The sequence below is a fragment of the Cucurbita moschata genome, unplaced genomic scaffold (assembly GCF_002738365.1).
Source record: "Cucurbita moschata cultivar Rifu unplaced genomic scaffold, Cmos_1.0 Cmo_Scf00019, whole genome shotgun sequence".
NCBI lineage: Eukaryota > Viridiplantae > Streptophyta > Magnoliopsida > Cucurbitales > Cucurbitaceae > Cucurbita > Cucurbita moschata.
In genome coordinates, this window is record NW_019268535.1 from 341,203 (window position 1) to 359,670 (window position 18,468).

The 18,468-nt window shown below is 38.0% G+C and overlaps 3 protein-coding genes across 4 annotated transcripts; all 3 read right to left on the reverse strand.

Moving 5' to 3' along the window:
• Positions 1-377: 377 nt before the first annotated feature.
• LOC111457163 (thaumatin-like protein) lies at positions 378-1,586 on the reverse strand. The gene is made up of 3 exons (XM_023099327.1): positions 1,560-1,586; positions 1,350-1,425; positions 378-1,268 (listed from the first exon to the last, which is right to left on the reverse strand). The coding sequence occupies exons 1-3, from the start codon at positions 1,569-1,571 to the stop codon at positions 586-588; spliced, it is 771 nt and encodes a 256-aa protein (XP_022955095.1). The 5' UTR covers positions 1,572-1,586; the 3' UTR covers positions 378-585.
• A 3,689-nt stretch (positions 1,587-5,275) lies between these two features.
• Positions 5,276-8,291, reverse strand: LOC111457162 (WUSCHEL-related homeobox 1-like). The gene is made up of 4 exons (XM_023099326.1): positions 7,741-8,291; positions 7,351-7,662; positions 7,059-7,135; positions 5,276-5,823 (listed from the first exon to the last, which is right to left on the reverse strand). Exons 1-4 carry the CDS (start codon positions 7,886-7,888, stop codon positions 5,470-5,472), a joined length of 891 nt encoding a protein of 296 aa, XP_022955094.1. The 5' UTR covers positions 7,889-8,291; the 3' UTR covers positions 5,276-5,469.
• A 4,919-nt stretch (positions 8,292-13,210) lies between these two features.
• On the reverse strand, positions 13,211-18,301 carry LOC111457159 (phosphomethylethanolamine N-methyltransferase-like). Of its 2 annotated transcripts, none has more exons than XM_023099322.1 (12): positions 18,055-18,301; positions 17,841-17,956; positions 17,278-17,415; positions 17,037-17,174; positions 16,206-16,349; positions 15,532-15,642; positions 15,301-15,442; positions 14,648-14,928; positions 14,106-14,267; positions 13,960-14,013; positions 13,793-13,867; positions 13,211-13,694 (listed from the first exon to the last, which is right to left on the reverse strand). In XM_023099322.1, exons 1-12 carry the CDS (start codon positions 18,074-18,076, stop codon positions 13,596-13,598), a joined length of 1,482 nt encoding a protein of 493 aa, XP_022955090.1. In that variant the 5' UTR covers positions 18,077-18,301; the 3' UTR covers positions 13,211-13,595. The 2 variants fall into 2 exon arrangements, with proteins under 2 accessions (XP_022955090.1, XP_022955089.1); XM_023099321.1 differs by having other exon boundaries at positions 18,049-18,301.
• Positions 18,302-18,468: the final 167 nt, after the last annotated feature.

An 18,468-nucleotide genomic window follows, 5' to 3' on the forward strand; every position in this document is an offset into this window, starting at 1 on the left:
CGTTGTCAGCCTCACAGTTTTAAAACGCATCTGTTAGGGAGAGGTTTTAATACCCTTATAAAAAATATTTTGTTCCCCTCTCTACCCAATGTGGTATCTCACACCATCCAGTATCTAACGACTCTAGGTTAGTAGAAAATTAGGGTCGTTACAATAACATACGCTTAATTTCTACCTCTAAACTTGCTTCTCTCCATTGTTTCAACTTCATCCTATGTGACCTTACTCAATCTCCACTGTAAAACTACTGATTTGAACCAAAGAACGTTTTACAGATTTGAACCAAAGAACAACAGTATCAAGTATGATTTAGATCATATTTGTTCCATATTTATGTTTATAATTCAACCAAATGCATTGAAAATTGCAACATTGGGTTAGAGCTTCTTAGTTCCTTTAAACTCATATTGATAGTCCAACCATTACCACAAAATAACCAAAACCACCCATTACTACAAGCCAAAACCCAGTAATTCCTAGAGAAAGTTGGGAACTTGGCATCAGTAAAAGCCAATACAAACCTCATAAACTCCTATCCAGAAGTAGCATATACAACAGAAAAAGCAGAGAGAAATGTTGTTCTTTCTAACCGTGATGAGGGCAAAAAGTGACCAAATAGTTTCCACCAGTACAAGTAGCAATGCTAGTAGGATCATCATAAGCATAAGAGTATGCCTTAGGACATGCAGCCTTGAAGATCTTAGAATAAGCAGTCGGCTTGCAGGATTGTGGGTTCCCAAAGCTGCCTGTGCAGCAATACCTTGGAGAATTGAATGCAAAGCAAGCACTTTTACAGGCCATCACTCTCCTGTTATCATGAGATCTAACTTGCAAACCAACAGGACACATCATGTTAAGGTCACTAACACACCCAGCATAGCTACATTTCCCTGAGCCTTTCGAAGGAGTAATGGAAATGGCTAAGTTATAGCCATCAACAAGGCTTACATCATAAAAATCTTGGTCATTTCCAAGTGTAATCTCAGCAAGAGTAGCTGGTGGTGTGCCGCCAATGCCATTGCAGAAAAGGGCTCCCCCACAATCCCCTGTAGCGCACTTGCCTCGCCCAGATGCGTCGAATGCACAGCCATGGCGGCCCCAGAAGCGGCCAGACCAGAGAGGTGGAAGGTGCAGAGAGTAAGCCTTGTTGGGTGGGAGCTTGAAACCACCTCTAGCCAACAAAGGCTTGCCTGCACTTGGCTGAATGCCAGGCCAAACGGGGTGAGAACATTTATTGTAAAGCGTTATTGTAGTGGCGGAGACCAAAACTGTGAGAAATCAAAGAAGAAAAGCCTTGGATTTAGAGTCACATTGAACAAAATAAGAACCCCAAAACTTCATTTAGTTACCTGAAATGTGGGCAGTCAGGAGAGTGTAGAGAGTGAGCGTAACCACGGATCCCAGAGAGACCTTCATGACTGATAGCTGAATATAAAGAATTGTTGGGGTTGAGGGTTTATATAGAGAAACAGAGCGTAAGAATAGAGAAGATGGTTTGATATTGTCCAGTTTAGGCATAGTCCAAAAAGACCTCGTACCAATAGAGATGTATTCCTCACTTGTAAATTCATGATCAACTCATTAATTAACGGACGTAAAACTTTTCTCTCAACCATCCTCGACATGCAGCACTTGAAATCTAAACTTTTTAGCGAGGAAAGCTGAAATGGGTTGGAGGCTTTTTTGAAAATTGTATAATTGAATGGGAAGAAGTGACATTATTTGAGCATTGATATTAGTCATTTATGAGTAAAAATGGAGACTTTATGGACAAAGCTGCCCAGTTCCCAAAGATGTCAGAAGCAGTGGAAGAGGGTTTGGTTTGGTTTGGTTTGGTTGTGCGCGATCTTACACAAAAGGAACTGGTTCACATGTCAAGGGAATCAACCGTTTCCTTTTGGTTAACATTTGCCTATTCTAGAGCGTTCTTAGGACTAAAATGCAAGCGATGAGTCGTCGTCGGTCGAACGAACGTTGGTCGGAAGAAAAACTATTTTTTGGTGCTGGGTGTCAATGAAATCATCGAATTTGAACGTTCCTCGCAACAATGTTAGAAAAACATTGGCTGTGACTCAGTTTTTTTGACGCACGTACTTCAAATGATCCTGGTGTAAAATGTCACAACCATTAAGTCTCATCTAAGTATGTAAAAACATTGCATTTTTAACTTACTTTAATCACTAATAAAGGTTTTGAAATGCAGCAAGAAGAGAGACCAAAATAGTGTTTTTTTTATAATAAAGTATGTAAAGAGATATGGTTCAAACTTTAAAGCATTTCACTTTCTTCAATGATCCAATTAATGGGTGCTTCCCATTTAGATTCTTCCTCGAGAACCAAAAGTTTGCATTTCCCCCCTTCAATTTCTGGATGAATTCTTGAAGTTCTTCCATTAGTTTGTGATAATCCTTCATTAGACTCATACATAGCTATTTGATTTGTGCTTTATATGAATGAGAAGAATGTTGATATTGAGAAAGAGGGAAGAAACTAATTAACGGCCGGTTGTCACGATCGTACTTTTTCAATTGTGCAGCATCGTGATCTTAACATGTTCATGACTAACCTAAAGAAGAATTTATGCTCTATATATATTTTTCCTTCGACTTTGTGGTTTTGTCGGACCTTGACTGAGTGTAGAGGCAAGTCAGTTGTGTGGTAGACGATTAAATATGCACCTGCAGATGCGTGTGTGTGCTTGAACAAGCTTGGATTATGCACAAGTGATATTCAGTTGGCGAAGAATATATATATGGGGCTTGAGTTCTCTTCAAATTTGGTTGGAAGTGTGTTAAGATCACGTCGCAGCATGATTGAAAAAGTACGACTATGACACTGGGCACCAAAGGAATAGATTGTGAGATCACACACCAGTTCGAGAGAGGAACAAAAAGGAAAATTTTGAACTAGAACTTATGAGGAAAATTCAAAAAGAACAATATTTGCTGGCAGTGGGAGTGGACTCGGACAGTTACAGAATGATTAAAAGAATATGATAAATTAGTGCATTTTTTTTTAGGAAGAGACAAATATTATCAAAATTCAAAATTTTTTTGAATTCTTCTTTGAGCTAATGAAACATTTAATGCTGAGAATTTATTTAGAAATAATTGAATGATGATATTAATAACAGCTGTAATATTGACACGTGTGAGTTAGGTAAATGTTGGGTAAAGAAAGCACCGTACACACGTATGGCGCAAAATGAGTACAAACCTTCGATCTTTTCACATCAACGGTTTACATTGCTTTATTCCACTTTTTGGATCTGAATGTGCAACGGCTCTGCTACTGATCACCGCACTCGAACAAAGTTAAGGCCACATTTCCATTTCTACCCTTCTCTTTTTTTAAACTAAAGAAAATGTCTCTCTAAGCTGGGGCCGACACCAAAGCTAACGTCGTCGAAAAAGAGATTCTTCTATTAAAATTGTTGTCGTTTATTCGACTGTTTCACCCAGACGACAGACTCATGATTTTTTCTTTTTAAATAATTTAAAATATATATATACAAAAGAAATAATAAAAGGAAAAATAATTTGTTAGTGGGCTTCCACTTTGGGCCTAGAAAGAACTTTCTCAAGATAAGCTATACACTTGGGTTTGGGCTTAGGTTTGGACCTTGGGCTCTTTAGTGGCCCAAGAAGAATCCTCCTCCAGGCCCAGGAAGCACAAGAAATGACAGAAGATCGCTTATTCTTGACTCGGTTATGCTACTATAGGCACTATAAAAGTCGGAATAAGAGAACACTCATCTAGAAGTAGACTTACTATATAGATACTAAAAAATTGTTCGAGTTGTGAAATAGGTACAACCCATCATAAGAAGTTACTCTTAGATCTCATTCGGTTAGAAAGGGTAACGAAACGTTTCTTATAAGGGTATGGAAACCTCTCCTCAACCGACACATTTTAAAACCTTCACGAGAAGTCCAAAAGGGTAGCTCAAAAAAGACAATATCTACCCGTAGTGAGCTTAGGTTGTTATAAATGGTATCAGATCCAAACACAAACCAGTATGATAACAAGAACATTGGGCTTAAGTTGTTACAAATTATATCAGAGCCAAACACCAGGCGATGTGTCAACGAGGACGTTAGGCTACAACCTTGAGGGGAAGCTCGAAAGGGAATGAAACTCGAAAGAGTTGTTAAACCAACGTAAAAATTTGAACTTTTGACGTTTTGGTCGAGAATATATATCATAACGAAAGGTCGATGATGAGGTGATGATGACGAAGAACAAGGAGGGAGGGAGAGAGAGAGAGAGGAAAGGGATGTAACAATGGTGGGTCTAAGTGAGTGCATTAAGGGGAAACTTGTGGTGGGGTTTGTGTGAATATGATGTTATTATGTGTCCAAACAAACAAACCAAGCTCAAGTCTTGTCACTTTCTACTGTTGTTGTATTTCAGATTTATATGGCCCAACCACACTGCCACACCGCACCCCCTCTTGCCTTACTTCCTTCTGCCATCGCTCATAAATTCACTTAAACCCTCTCTTCTTTCATTCTCTTTTTCTTCTTACACCCTTCTTTAATTCCTTCATTTTTATGGCCTTTGCATCTCTCAACCCTGCATTTTACATTAATTACCCATTCAACTCATTTCATTAGGGTTTTCAAACAAAATAATTGTTTAAGTTGCACGGTGAAATGGGATTGTAACCGTCCAAATTCATTCACCGCTAGTAGATATTGTTCGTTTTGGCTTGTTATGTGTTGTCGTCAGTCTCACGGTTTTAAAATGTGTTTACTAGGGTGAGAGAGGTTTTCACACACTTATAAGGAATGTTTCGTTCCCCTGTTCAACCAACCGATGTGGGATCTCATAGTGATGAAAAGTATTTGTAAGATCGGTTTCTAGGGTATGTTTCAATTATATCGAGAATCATCTTTTAAGTTTAAAGAAGCTCCACAACTCTATCAAAATACGAGGCATGATAAGTTATAATGTCTCGTTCTAGAGTCATTACTACTGGATCCAATAAAAAATTCTAAGAATAATCATAGGTCTACCTTAGTGCACTAAAACCTAAAGAAGCTCACAACTCTGTCCAATAAAAAAAAAACTCAACTTTTTAGCGACCAATGATTCAAACAATTTGGACAGCTCGGTTGGATTTTCTTTCAATATAGGTTAGATTGGAACTTTTTTATTTGGGTCAACCCGACCAATCTAAAAATATAATCTACAACTAAAACTCAACCTACTTTTAAGATTATTACGAAGATTAAGAATATTAAACGTTTGTAACATATGTTTACGCAAACAGTGCATTGTAACTTATAAATATTTGATATTTGAGCGTTGAGAATCAACCCGATATAAAACTGTGACTAAAACACGAAATTGAAAGCCCAAATGGGAAAGGAAAAGAAACATTTCACCAAACTATTCATCAATCAACTTACATAAACAGAAAGAACAAACTTTAAAGCTTTGGTAAATCACTTCTTCATGCCTTAATCAATTCTTCAATGGAAGGAATTCAAAGAACTGAAGTGGAGTCATCACATTAGCACTGTTCATCCCTGAGCTTCCCACTGTTTCACACCCACCATTTCTTGTCTCACTGCACAATGGAAATAGTTGTAGGGTTTCTGATTCTTCTAATCCTTCAACCCCATCATCTTGGTGCATTATTGTTGTAACTGTCGCGGTTGTGGTGGTAGCGGCGATGGGGGCGGTGTTCATCATCAGTTGCCTGCAGCCTCCAATGCCACCGACACCGACACCGCCGGGAGTGGCCGCCGTAGAATGGAGGCTTCCATTTTGTGTCATGGTGCTATCTTTTGGCGCGCGTGGGATTGGAAGAGATTCCTGTGAGAATTTAGAGAATAATCATGGGTTTATAAGTAAGTAATACGAGGTCTTTTGGAGAAGCCTAAAGCAAAGACACGAGCGGTTATGCTCAAAATGGACAATATTATACTTACTGTGGGGGTCGGGATGGCATGAAAAGACGCAAAGGGAGAAAGATGATGTTCAAAGTTTGATAAGAGGGGGAGGGAGGTATAGAGCCGACAGAAAGGAAGGAATGCAGCTTTTGGAGCCTTTTCATTTCCCAACAAATTAAGCTAAGCTTTTTGTTCCCTTCCTTCTTCCTTCTTCAACATCTTTTCTTTATCACACGCTATAATAACTTTTTCACCTTAAAGCTACCCTTCCCATTACCTCATCATTTCATGCATGGGATGGTTTGAATAATCATCACCAAACATTCTTCTAGACTAACTATGTTCGAGAACCGATGTTGACTAATTAACATGAAGATCATTTCAGTTTCGGAGGTGTTGATCAGCTCTATTGAACTGGCTTAATGGAATTTTCGGGTGTCGAACAAAGAAGTTGTGAGTCTTAGTGAAGATCCGTGGAGAAAAGAAGTTGACCCAGATAGCTCAAAGAATTTTCGGGTGGTCAAATAAGAAGTTGCGAGTCTCAAAGGTGTCTTCATATAAAAAATCCGTGGAGAAAAGGAGAAAAGGAGTTGACCCAGATAGCTCAATAGAATTTTCGAGCGTCGAACAAAGAAGTTGTGGGTCTAGAATGTGTCCTCGTAGTGAAGATCCGTGGAGAAAACGAGTCGACTCAGATAGCTCAATAGAATTTTCAGGTATTGAACAAAGAAGTTGTGTCTTCCTAGTGAAAATCCATGGAGAAAAGGATTTGACCCCGATAACTCAATATAATTTTTGGGTGTCAAACAAAGAAGTTGCAAGTCTCGAACGGAGTTGACCCGAATAGCTCAATAAAATTTTCAAGTGTCGAACAAAGAAGTTGTGAGTCTCGATGTATCTTAATAGTGAAGACCCATGAAAAAAAGGAGTTGACCCGAATAGTGCCAACTATTTAGGAAGAAACTCAACGTTACTTTATTCGAGACGGACATTGTTAAAGCCTCACATTAACTAATTAAGAGAGAAATGAAGATCGAGAACATATAAGTAAGCGTAAAGCCACGAAAACTTACGCTAAACGAAAGGATAAAGCATGATTTGTTGTAAAAATGGGGTTTTTATTAGAACAAAAAAAAAAGTGAGAAAGAAAATAGAAACCTCCACAAGTGTACGGCAGTTTGTAGAGGTAGGCCAGTTCTTGGTGTGTTCAACTTCATAGACTGTCCTACCCGACCCTGTTGACAAAAAGTAAGACAAAAAGAATACGACTTTACATATCAACAAACAAATAGAATGTTTAGAACAACTCCCAAAGACAAAATTTGTGCCTCTTCGCGACAAAAATCTATGTCACGGGTTCAAACACATCAATTTTCTTCCTTTTTTATCGCTTAAATTTCACAAAATCATGAACAAAAAAACATTTCAAATGGTCGGATTTTTTTGTTACCTGAATCTTTCCGTTCGAGGATTTCAATGTCGCAAATCGACTGGTCGGAAGATTCCATCTGACGGCGGCGTTTCTGCCGCTCTCTAGCTTTGTGATTCTGAAACCAATAGAACACGTTCTTCCCTTCGATCTTCCCAAAACGGCGGAGCTGAGCGGTGATATGTTGAATCTGTTCGGCGGATGGTGTTCGAGTCCCCCGGCGGTACAATTCCTCCAGTAATCTCAACTGCTCCGGCGTCGGATTCCACCGCGAGCTTACGACGACCGGCGGCGGTGGTGCATTATTCAACTCTCTCTTGCTCTGATCAGTCCCTACAGAACATTAAAATCCGGTGAATATGAACGGATTTGAAGGAAAGTAATGCAAAAAAGGAGAGATTTTGAAAGTACCCATTTGATAAAATTGAGAGAAGAAATCGTTGGTGGAGGGAGAAGAGAGAGGGCGAGGAATGAGCGGTCGAAGTTTCCGGGCATTGAATGAATCGGAAGAAAAGTTCAAATCTCCGCCGTCATTGTAACCCATCATCCACATGTTCATCAAAAAAACAACTAATAATACTAAATTGGTAGTAACTCTTTAATGGGATTGCAAACTAGAGCTCAAAGGGTGTAAAAAAATTCAAACTTTTTGAGTGGGAACCCTCTCTCTCTGAATCTCTCTCCCAATCTCTCTCTGAATCTCTCCCAATCTCTCCCAATCTGTATAGAGAAGAAAGAAGTGATGGGTAATATATAGAGAGTGGGAATTGAAGCTTGGTGGAATAGTTTGAGCTGAAAGTGTGAAAGGGTTTCTTTTTGGGGGAGAGAGCGAGAGAGAGAGAGAGAGAGGCGTGGAATTCTGGGGAGAGGGTTTTTTGTTTTTGTTTTTTTTGGGAGAAGTGAATGTAAAACGACTTGACGATGATGAGGGTTATGATAAGCCTCATCACACATACATACATTATTAAGACACTCTTTATCTCTCTGTCTCTCTCTCTGTCTCTGTCTCTCTCTCTCTCTCTCTCTCTCTCTCTCTGGGGGAGGGTGGTCTGTCATTAATTGTAATCCTAATGTGTTGTGGCTATCAATCTTATTCTAAATCCAAACTGCCCCTCATCTTCTGTCTCTCTCTCTCTCATTCATTTTTGCTGTCATTTTGTGTACGCCACCATACCCTTATTTTACCCTCTTCTATCACCCTTCATTTCCACTCTCTCCTCTAATCATACCAAATCTCTCTCCCTTCCAAAAATTATGAATTATTCGACGAGACTGCTACAATACGACTAACGCAATATGACTAACATGGTTAACATTCATTAGGATAAAGGCGGAGAAGTCTTTCTCGTTCATGCTCCGTCTATTCCTGTAAAATTCTCCATTAAACTAAGGACTCAAGAAGTCCATACCATGAAAACAAAGACAGAAAAGTCTTTCTGTCTCCTATTTCATTTCCTATTCATGCAAAATTTTCCATTAGACTAAGGTGAGTGAAGACAAGGACGGAGAAGCCTTTCTCATTCCCGCCTTGTCTCCTATTTCATTTCATGTTTCTACAAAATTCTTTATTTATTTTTCTGAAGATCGAATTGAGACTTAAATAAGATACTAAGACTATATTTTTGTCGTATTTAAAGAGGTAGAAGTTAATGGACGTCCAATATCTGAATCCATTGCCTGCTACCCCCATGCAGTTTATTTATTTGTATCTTTCCCTCTCTCTCTCTCTCTCTCTGAATCCATAGTCCTTTGGTCATTATGATAGGAATGACTCAATTTTCGAGCCTCTCTCTCTCTCTCTCTCTCTCTCTGTCTCTCTCTGAGAGAAGGCAAGCATTTGAAATGAAAGGCATAATAATTGTTTAATTATTTGTGGGAAGGAAAGAAAAGAAAGAGAAGGGGCTGGTTGGGGAGAGGGCCAAGGGGCTACACACTGCACCTTCTCAGAACCCTACCCTCTCTCTCTCTATTACATTATCACTAATAATAATAACACCAACAAAACAACCAACAAAAAAAGGTTTGGATGTTTTAGACACAAACCCATTTCCCCTTCAATCAAATGAATCAACGAAATTATAAGTTCGATTGTTCACTATGATTATGAACAAGTGAGTTGAAACGCAGATGAATTAGAATGTAATGGTCTAAGTCTACGGCTAGTGGATATTGTATATATATATATTTTTTTTTTTTTTTTGGAACAGTTGAGAGAAGATGGGAAGTCAACTTGTCTGCAAAACAAGACAGCTTTTTTGTCTTTGGTTTGTAATGTTGTTGACCAAGAATGAAATGTTGTGGAAGGGTTAAGTAATGTGTTGAAATGAGCAGAAAATAAAAGTGAGAATCAGAAGGAAAAGAATGGAAGAAACAAAGGATCGTTTGGAAACAAAGTAAGAATAGATTCCAATTCTCTGATTTCAATACGTAATCAAACACCCTTTTTGTCTCCCTACCCTCCTCTACTATTACTTTTTTTATTATTATTATTATTATTATTTTTCACTTCTTTTTGTCCCATTTCAATTTCTAAACTTTGGAGGTATCGATGTTTGAGATAGCATTAATTGAAAAAAAAAACCCTCACCAATCATGAGATTTCACATTAATTGGAGAGAGAAATGATGCATTTCAACGCCTTTAGGGGAAGCTCGAAGGAAAAATAGAGACACCAAGGGGTGTGCCAACGAGAATGCTGACCCTCAAGGGGGTGGATCGTGAGATATCATATCGGTTTGAGAGAGAAATGAAACATTACACTGCAAGGATGCTGACCTCTAAGTGGGTGGATTGTGAGATCCCATATCGATGGGAGAGGGGAATGAAACATCACACCGTGAGGATGCTGACCTCCAAGGGGGTGAATTGTGATATCCTACATCAGTGAGAGAGGAGCAAGGATGCTGGGCCCCTAAGGGAGTGGATCATGAGATCTCACATCAGTTGAAAAGGGGAACGAAACTTCACACCGCAAACCCTAAACCTTAAACCCTTCAAAGGGATGGATTGTAAGATCTCACATTGATTGAAGAAGAGAACATAACGTTCATTTCTTATAAGGGTGTGGATTAGTTCTTTGAAAGGTAAGCAGATATCTTAACGACTTAGCTACATTTTGTTTGTATTAATGTTCGTACCTACGTGTGACTATTTTTGTTTGCATTAATGGTGGCAATGTTATAAATTTGGTTATGGCCTATAAGATTAATTCATCTCACCAAACCCTTTAATTACAGATGTTCTAAGTGGTACACATCTGTCTTATACTTTTAAGTTTACATTATTTTGCTCCCAAAATGTTAAACAAACTGCTCGGAATTTAACTTCTTACATTATTTTGCTCCCAAAATGTTAAACAAACCGCTCGGAATTTAACTTCTTCTGCACAAACCAATCGAGAGATGGACGAATTCCCCATAGGGTGGACTTTAACTTCTAATGGGGCTTTTGGCATTTCTTTGGTTCGTTTGGCCATAGAATCATATCATGATTGATTATCATACGTTCAAACCTCTGAAAGTCTGTTATCCCGACATTTTCGTGTGACATTGTCACGTTACTCGTTTTTAAGAACGAAAACTACCTCTACAGACAAACACATTGTTAGTATAGGTAATAGCTTCAATTCTTTTAAGTTTTTCGGAAGAATCTCATCTTCAAGATCATTCTCATTCAATAACAGTTCAAACCCACCTCTAGCAGATATTGTCCTCTTTGGGTTGTTCTGTCTGTGCTTCCTCTCAAGGTTTTAAAAAGCATAAATAAGTTTCCTCCACACCCTTGTAAGGAATACTTCGTTCCCCTTTCCAACCAATTTGGGATCTTACAATCCACCTCCTTGGGGACCTAGCGTCCTCACTGATCCACCTCCTTGGGGGCCTAGCGTCCTCACTGGCACACCACTTAGTGTCTGGCTATAATATCATTTACAATAGTCCAAGACTACCGCTAGCAGATATTGTCATTTATGGGCTTTCCTTTTTTGGACTTTCTCTCAAGGTTTTAAAACGCGTCAGCTACCGACAGGCTTGGACGGTTACACATTCAAATGTGGTCTCGGTTTATTTATGTACTACTCTTTTACTCAAACGTCACAAATACATTTTGACTCACCTTAGCCTAACACTCGAGTCTATCTAAGTGTATGGCTGACCTTCGTAAGGTAGAGATGCCATGACACAATCTCATACCCTTGTCTCATCACCACTCATGTTACAAAAACATTAAAATCAAAAGTTTATAGGTTTTAGTGAGGAACACAAGGTGAAGTGAAATGGGGTCCTATAATTGATGTGTGTGGTTGACTCTTAAACCCATTTAGAGTTCTGATTAGAGTGAGAAAAATGAGGATGTCTCGTCTCTGAAAACCCCACAACTTTATGCAGTCATGTCTGTTTAATGAAGTTTGCAGTGCATGGTTGTGAGAGAGAGAAGAGGAAAACATTAGAAATTACAGCGAAGCAGACAGGCTTTGCAGTGAATTAGCAGCTGAGCTAAGAGATTTATGAACCATTTTGCTTTTTTTTTTTTAAAAAAAAAAAAAAAACACACAGAAACAGACAGAAGTTTAGGGTTTGTGAATTGTTCAGAATGAATGTTATGTTCTTTTTTAATCAAATCTCCATTTTCACCATCTCAGATAGGCTGCACCCACGTACTCTCTACACCCACTTCCTCTTTTTTTAATCAAATCTTTCTTGTACAGAAAAATATGCCATTTTTATGCTGTGTTCTGAAATTTCAACACACATAGCAGATTAAAAATATGCCCTTTTTGTGCTATGTTTTCTCATGCATGCAGCTCTTCCTGTTTGTTTGTTTTTTTTTTTTTTTTTTTTTTTTGCCTGTTGGTGGAAGTTAGCTCAATTCAAGACTGGAAATTTAGTTGAATGCAGCGCTGAGTCCTTTCCTTTGGTCTGCATTAGGGATTCGCACACCCTGTCCGAACTCATTTTCTGNTACAAGGACATAAACTTTCAGGTACCAAGAACAACCATCAAAATATATATATATATATATATATATATATATATATATACCTTAGCCTATCTAGTGACTATCTGTATCTAAAGATGTGATGAAAGCCTGCAATATGTTGCTTACTGATTTACCCCTCCATAGAGTGTTGGATGAACACGTTGTCCACTTTGAGCATAAGCTCTCATGGCTTTGCTTTGGGATTTCCCAAAAGGTCTCGTACCAATGAAGAGAGTATTCATTGATTATAAACTCATGATCAATCCCTAAATTAGATGTGGGACTTTCATCATTCAACACCGAGGCTTGACTCCTTTTTCTTTTGGAGTCTTTAGTCATACTATGCCTGACTCCTTTTTCTTTTGGAGTGCCTTCGTGGAGGCTCGACTCCTCCTTTTTCTTTTGGAGTCCTTTGTTCGACATTTGAAGATTTACCAATCTATTCGGGCATTGCTCCCTCTGTAGAGGCCATAGATGGGGTCGTTCTATAGAGAGTAAATGAGAGATACATTGATGAATTTGGACTATATTCGAACGAGAGTTATCTTGAAAATATAAAATTAATATAATTTAGAAAGACTTGGAAAAGCAATGCCAAAAATAAAGAGAATTAAAAATATGGCCCAAGCAAACATAAAGTTTGATGAACCATTGAGAATGTTTTTCCTTTTATAGGTAATGTAATCATGGTAGAGATAAAATTTGATTGAAATTCATTGTTTTACCATATGATAATTTTGATTTTAAATGGGGTAAATTTTATGTTTCTAACACAAAGATTCGAAATAAACTTTTTAGAAAAGGACAATTATACAGTTGGTGAGGAAAATTTTGAATGCCACCTCGTGAAAGGATGACACACCAAATATAACATGAAAAGCTGTAACTAGTAGAGACGTGAACGTGAAGGTGACAAGGAAATTTTGAATAAAGTTCCACGTGAATGAGCAAAGGCAAGGGTGTGGACAAGAGGCCTAGAATCTTTTCCATACCCCATGCCACAGCACAATTCACAATCACAAATGTTCGTGGTCCACTTAACAGCGACTTATCAATACCTAATACACGACTAAAGCCACCCAACCGCTATCAATATTTGAGTAGATTAGACATTGTTACCTTCTAAAAGTTGATGGTTTGATTTCCACCTACATTGTTGAAATCAGAAGCAAAAGACATACCAAAATAGTGATATTAAGATTGTTTGTGTATCAAGTGAAGTAAGGAAACTCAAGGTTCCAAATGATTTCAAACAAAAAACTGCAATAAAAATAAAGCATAAATTATGATCACTTTTTCTTGGCAATGAAGAGTCCCCATCTTTGCTCACCGGTGGAGCTCCGGGCTAGTTTTGCTTTCCAACCATCTACTATTTCGTTGTAGTCCTCCTGAATTAAACCCAAATCCCCCAAGTGAGTGAGGAAAAAAGACACCAAAATAGAAGTAAATACTACAGCGCAAGTGTGAGAAAAATGTGAAAACTCACCGCAGAGAAGTCCTGAACGAATTCCTCCTTCTCCTTTTCTAAAGTACTTAATTCGCGTTGCAAAACTCGAATGAACTGAGAGGTGCAAACTTGTAGATCTTCAGATACAGAAGCACATCATCATCGTAGTTTTCACTGCTATGGATTTAATGAGCAAACAATAATACCTGATCGGTGCGATCCTCGGCAGTAACCTCATCAAAGCCAGCATCTCTCAGCATCTGTTGAAGATGTAAAATCACTGATGAGCTTGCATGGTTAGAAAACAATAGACAGTGACCATGGGAGGGGTGAATGAGATGGTTGAACTTGCCTGACCATATGCCTTTACATCATGTAGATCATAACCTCTCTGCTTGATATACTCAGCAAACTCGTCTGTGGGAGTTCCACCGCTTCTGCAATAATCACTGATAAGAACCTTACCTCCTGGCTTCAACCATTTGTAAAAGGATTTCATCAGCGCAGGTTTATCCTGCAATGGATTAATAGTTCAGATATTGAATATGCAGACTCCAAAGAGAAAGAAAGGGAAAAACAAATACGCTAAATGACCAATTATAACAGACATATCTTGCAGGATTACCTTATTGAAACATCATTTTATACGGTAATGATCTGTAGCTTGATCAAATTATCAAAATTATGTACAATAAAAACATTCTAATAATTTCCAATAAATGCATAAAGGAAAATGAAGTTCATATATCGATATGTGTGCGTGTGCGTGTGTGTGTGTCTGGACACGAACATGAGGTTCATTTGTTGTAAAAATGCTGAGTTGGGAAATTGTCAACCAGTTCAACATAATTAGTCAAAAACAAGATGGCGGAGGAACATGAAGATATCTCTTACTTGAATGTGTAATATTGTGTCCCGGCTGTATATTACGTCAAAAGTATTATCTGGATAGGTTTTTTTGGTACAATCGGCAACCTCGAATTCAACTGGGCATTTGCGTCCAATGGCCCGCTCAAGAGCAAAAGAAATCATATTGATGGAGAGATCAATGCCAACAACCTCGACATCGAAGTTCTCTGCCATGTAAAAGTCACCTCCCCCAATGCCACAACCAACATCCAAAACTTTTTGACCGGGCTTCAGCTCTAGCTTTGAAACAAATTCCTTGGTGGTCTCTAGATAAATGGAAAAGGTAGAAATTTAATAAATACCAATTAAATCAAATAGAGTAATTTGTGTAACAATGAAATTGTTTCTTATAAAAAATAAATATATAAATAGATCAATCACTAAAGAACCCTTTGGTTCACAGGTCTCAAGCTTAGATTTATCTAGCATAGAACATTTGGTATTCGGATGTTTCAAACTTGCCCTCCTCAATTAGACGACACATTGATTACTTGAGTGGTCGAAATATTGCCGAAAATGTACTCAAATTTCAATGTGCTGACACAATTTTATTAAATCATCAAAATACATTCCCATTGAAAAGATTAGAGAGATAATGGCAGCAGAGCAGAAGAAGAGGCTTCAATAATAAGGCTTACCCATTCCTCCTGTACTGACAAAACCTTGACCAAATACACGCTCGTAGCGCAGGATGCCATTACATTTATATTGAACATTATCTAAAAACCTCTGGAATCCTCTGTCTTCCTGTGAAAAGACTTTCTGCCATATCCAGCAAATCTAAGTAAAAATGAAATGTAAACTTTGTTAGTAATAAACATAAAGAAACATTAAAAGGAATAATTAGAACAACTTCCGCCAGTAAGTACCTGGTTTTGGTTCTTCTTAGTTCGTACATAAGCTCCTATACATTTGCTGCTTACAAGGGATAGTTCATAGGAGTTCCCACACTCATCACGTATTTGGCAATCCTTAAAAATCTGCAGATGATGTAAAAAAAAAGTTCAAGCTGGGAATACCATAATCTAAATGCTAAGCACTCACATGCCAAGTATAAATAGAAAAACTTCACATAAAAGCCAAATAGGAAATCAACCTGGCACACATCAGACGTACTTGTCTCTTATAATCTTGAGACGAAGTAAAAGTGATGGCAAGGATGTAAAGTCACGCACTTCAAGAGACAAAAACATAACCATATACATAGTAAACACCATTTTGAATCAGAAAAAGTTTCGCAGATGGAGTCTATTATGCTAGGATTGTCAACCTAGAAAAACACTTCTTTTTCATATACTATAAAATCAGGACTAATGCATATATGAACTGTCCATGGCACATCATTCGTTTTTATTATCATAATTCCAGCACTACGTCATCAGAAGACAATCTGTTGATTTTTTAAAATCTTTTAAATGATGATGCTCTGTTGAAGTTGAACGATGAGAAATAGACATTGTCATATAGTTAATACACAAAATCTCAAGGTTTCACAGGGGTAAAAAAACTAGTGAAACTAATAAAAAAAGCAGACGGAAACAACCTTTGTGTAAAATCTGGGTTCCCTGTAATGTGTTGGGTTGTATTTGCGCTTGGAGTCTCCAGACTGATGAAAACATGACTCTCTGAAGAAGACATATCCACCAACCTTCAACCATTTAATCATCCTTGCAGCCAAATTCTCCACCTATGGTTATAACAATGAATCAGTTTTTTGGAAGGACAATAAAAAATAAGCAGGCTTAGTCTAAATCTAACTAAGATTGCAAAAAATTAAACTCAAGGATTTAATGAACAATTTATCCAATAGAAGAACTTTGTAGACTGAAATGAAAATAGCTGAATGAAATTTCACCTAGCAACAAAAGAGGAACAGTATAGAGCAGAATAGATTACACTTACATAATAGCTACAATGAAAAAAAAATTAAAATTAAAACCTGAATTTCTTTTTGCCACCTGGATTGACAAAAAGAAATCTGAAACAGTTCGTGCTAGACAGACTAATTGTGTTATTTAACAAACCAACCTGACTATGTTCCATAGCAACGAAGATATAATGCATATATTATTCAGTTCACTCTTTGGTGGATCTAAGAATTAGCCACAGCTTTCGCAGACTAGGCAATAGGCTAACACCATTTCACTTTCAATGAGAGTTTGGATCTGGATTTTTAAGACCCCAAATACAAAAAGACTCCAAATACTCTAATCTTGAACAAACAACCAACTAGAAAGCATGCATATACAAAAGTGTAAAACATTTTCTGATTTTCTCATTCTATCAACAATGCATCACAAGTCATAAATCGAAGACTATGATCTCATGTAGTGTGCATCCAGGGGCTCCAATAGCACCAAAAGATAGGCAGTACCTCTTTATCAGACAAGTACATTAGCAGCCAATTGGAGAATATCAAATCAATTGATCCATTGGAAATGCTAAGCTCTGGAGAAGTCACATCTGCGCATAGGAACTTGACGTTCTTGTGGTGCCTGTTGATGCTTTCATTCTACAGTTAGAACATTAAGATGATAAGATAAAGAAAATAATTCCGTACAAGTATAAAACAGCAGTCGCGTATTGATACAATATGAATAGATGTTAAACCTTACCTTCTTTATAGCATTTTCTATGAAATCCAGAGCAATAAGCTGGCCAGCCTTCAGGGCTAATTCGCTAGTAAAACGGCCGATTCCAGCTCCAAGTTCCAAGACAGATTTTCCTTCATAGTGGGGAAGCAAAGAAAGTACCTGTGGACGGACAGTTTAAGAACCATGAACATCTTAAACACTGATTTACACTACATCCTACATTTCCACATCTAAACATAATAGATAAGAAAGAATGTATTGACTCCGTCTGCATTTCCAATGCATGTAATCCTGAGATTCAATGAATGAACCGAATCATCCAGCTTCATAACTGGAACTATTTAAAACTGTGCTACTGAAAATTAGGAAGAAGATTTTTCGAGACATGATACTACTAAACAACATTCTTCTCTACTATGTGAACAGTAGGAACCAGTAGTATTTTAGCGACAAAAACCGAGAAGAACAGATCTTAAACCAGACAAAACGACAACATCTGCCACCAAGCCAAATAATGAATTATAACAAAAAAAGAAATGAAGGTAAGCCGAGACTAGTGAAGAACATGCAGCGAGAAGCATTACTTCAGGTCGCTCTTCCTTGTCAAGATTCGAGGCCTGAGAGTCGAGCATCATCGCCTCCACAGTCAAATCCGCGGAGTGCTCCGTCCAGTAGTTCTTCTGCACCTCGCGCTCTTGTTCTTTGAAACACAAAAGCAACCGATTCAATCACAAGAGTTCGAACAGAAACACCATCACTACATGAATTATAATGCAAAGAAATAATGAGAACTTTTACCACCAATCTGAGCAGAAGCCATTGCCACTGATTAGAACCAAAACGGAGAATGTGAGAGCGAGGAGGGCCGAGGAATATAACTAAAGCCTATGAACCCTCAACGGCGAGGCGAGATCTAGAAAAGCTCCTGGATCTTCGGTTGTTTAGTCTTCCTCTCTGCTGCATTCCACGGCTGCGGAAACTGTAAGCGCTTCTCCCTCTCTGTTGACGTCGAAAATTCCCGACTTTGGCGGACCCTATTTATACCAAGCACAGTATGAACGCCTCTCTCAATTTTTTATTATAAGTTAAAGAGTACAACTAGATGTTCATTTAATGAAGGATGAAAATGGAGAGACAGCGGGGAGAGGCTCATCTCTAATTAGCTAAACTTACAATATTTTTATATTTGGCATCTAACAATTATGGTATTTG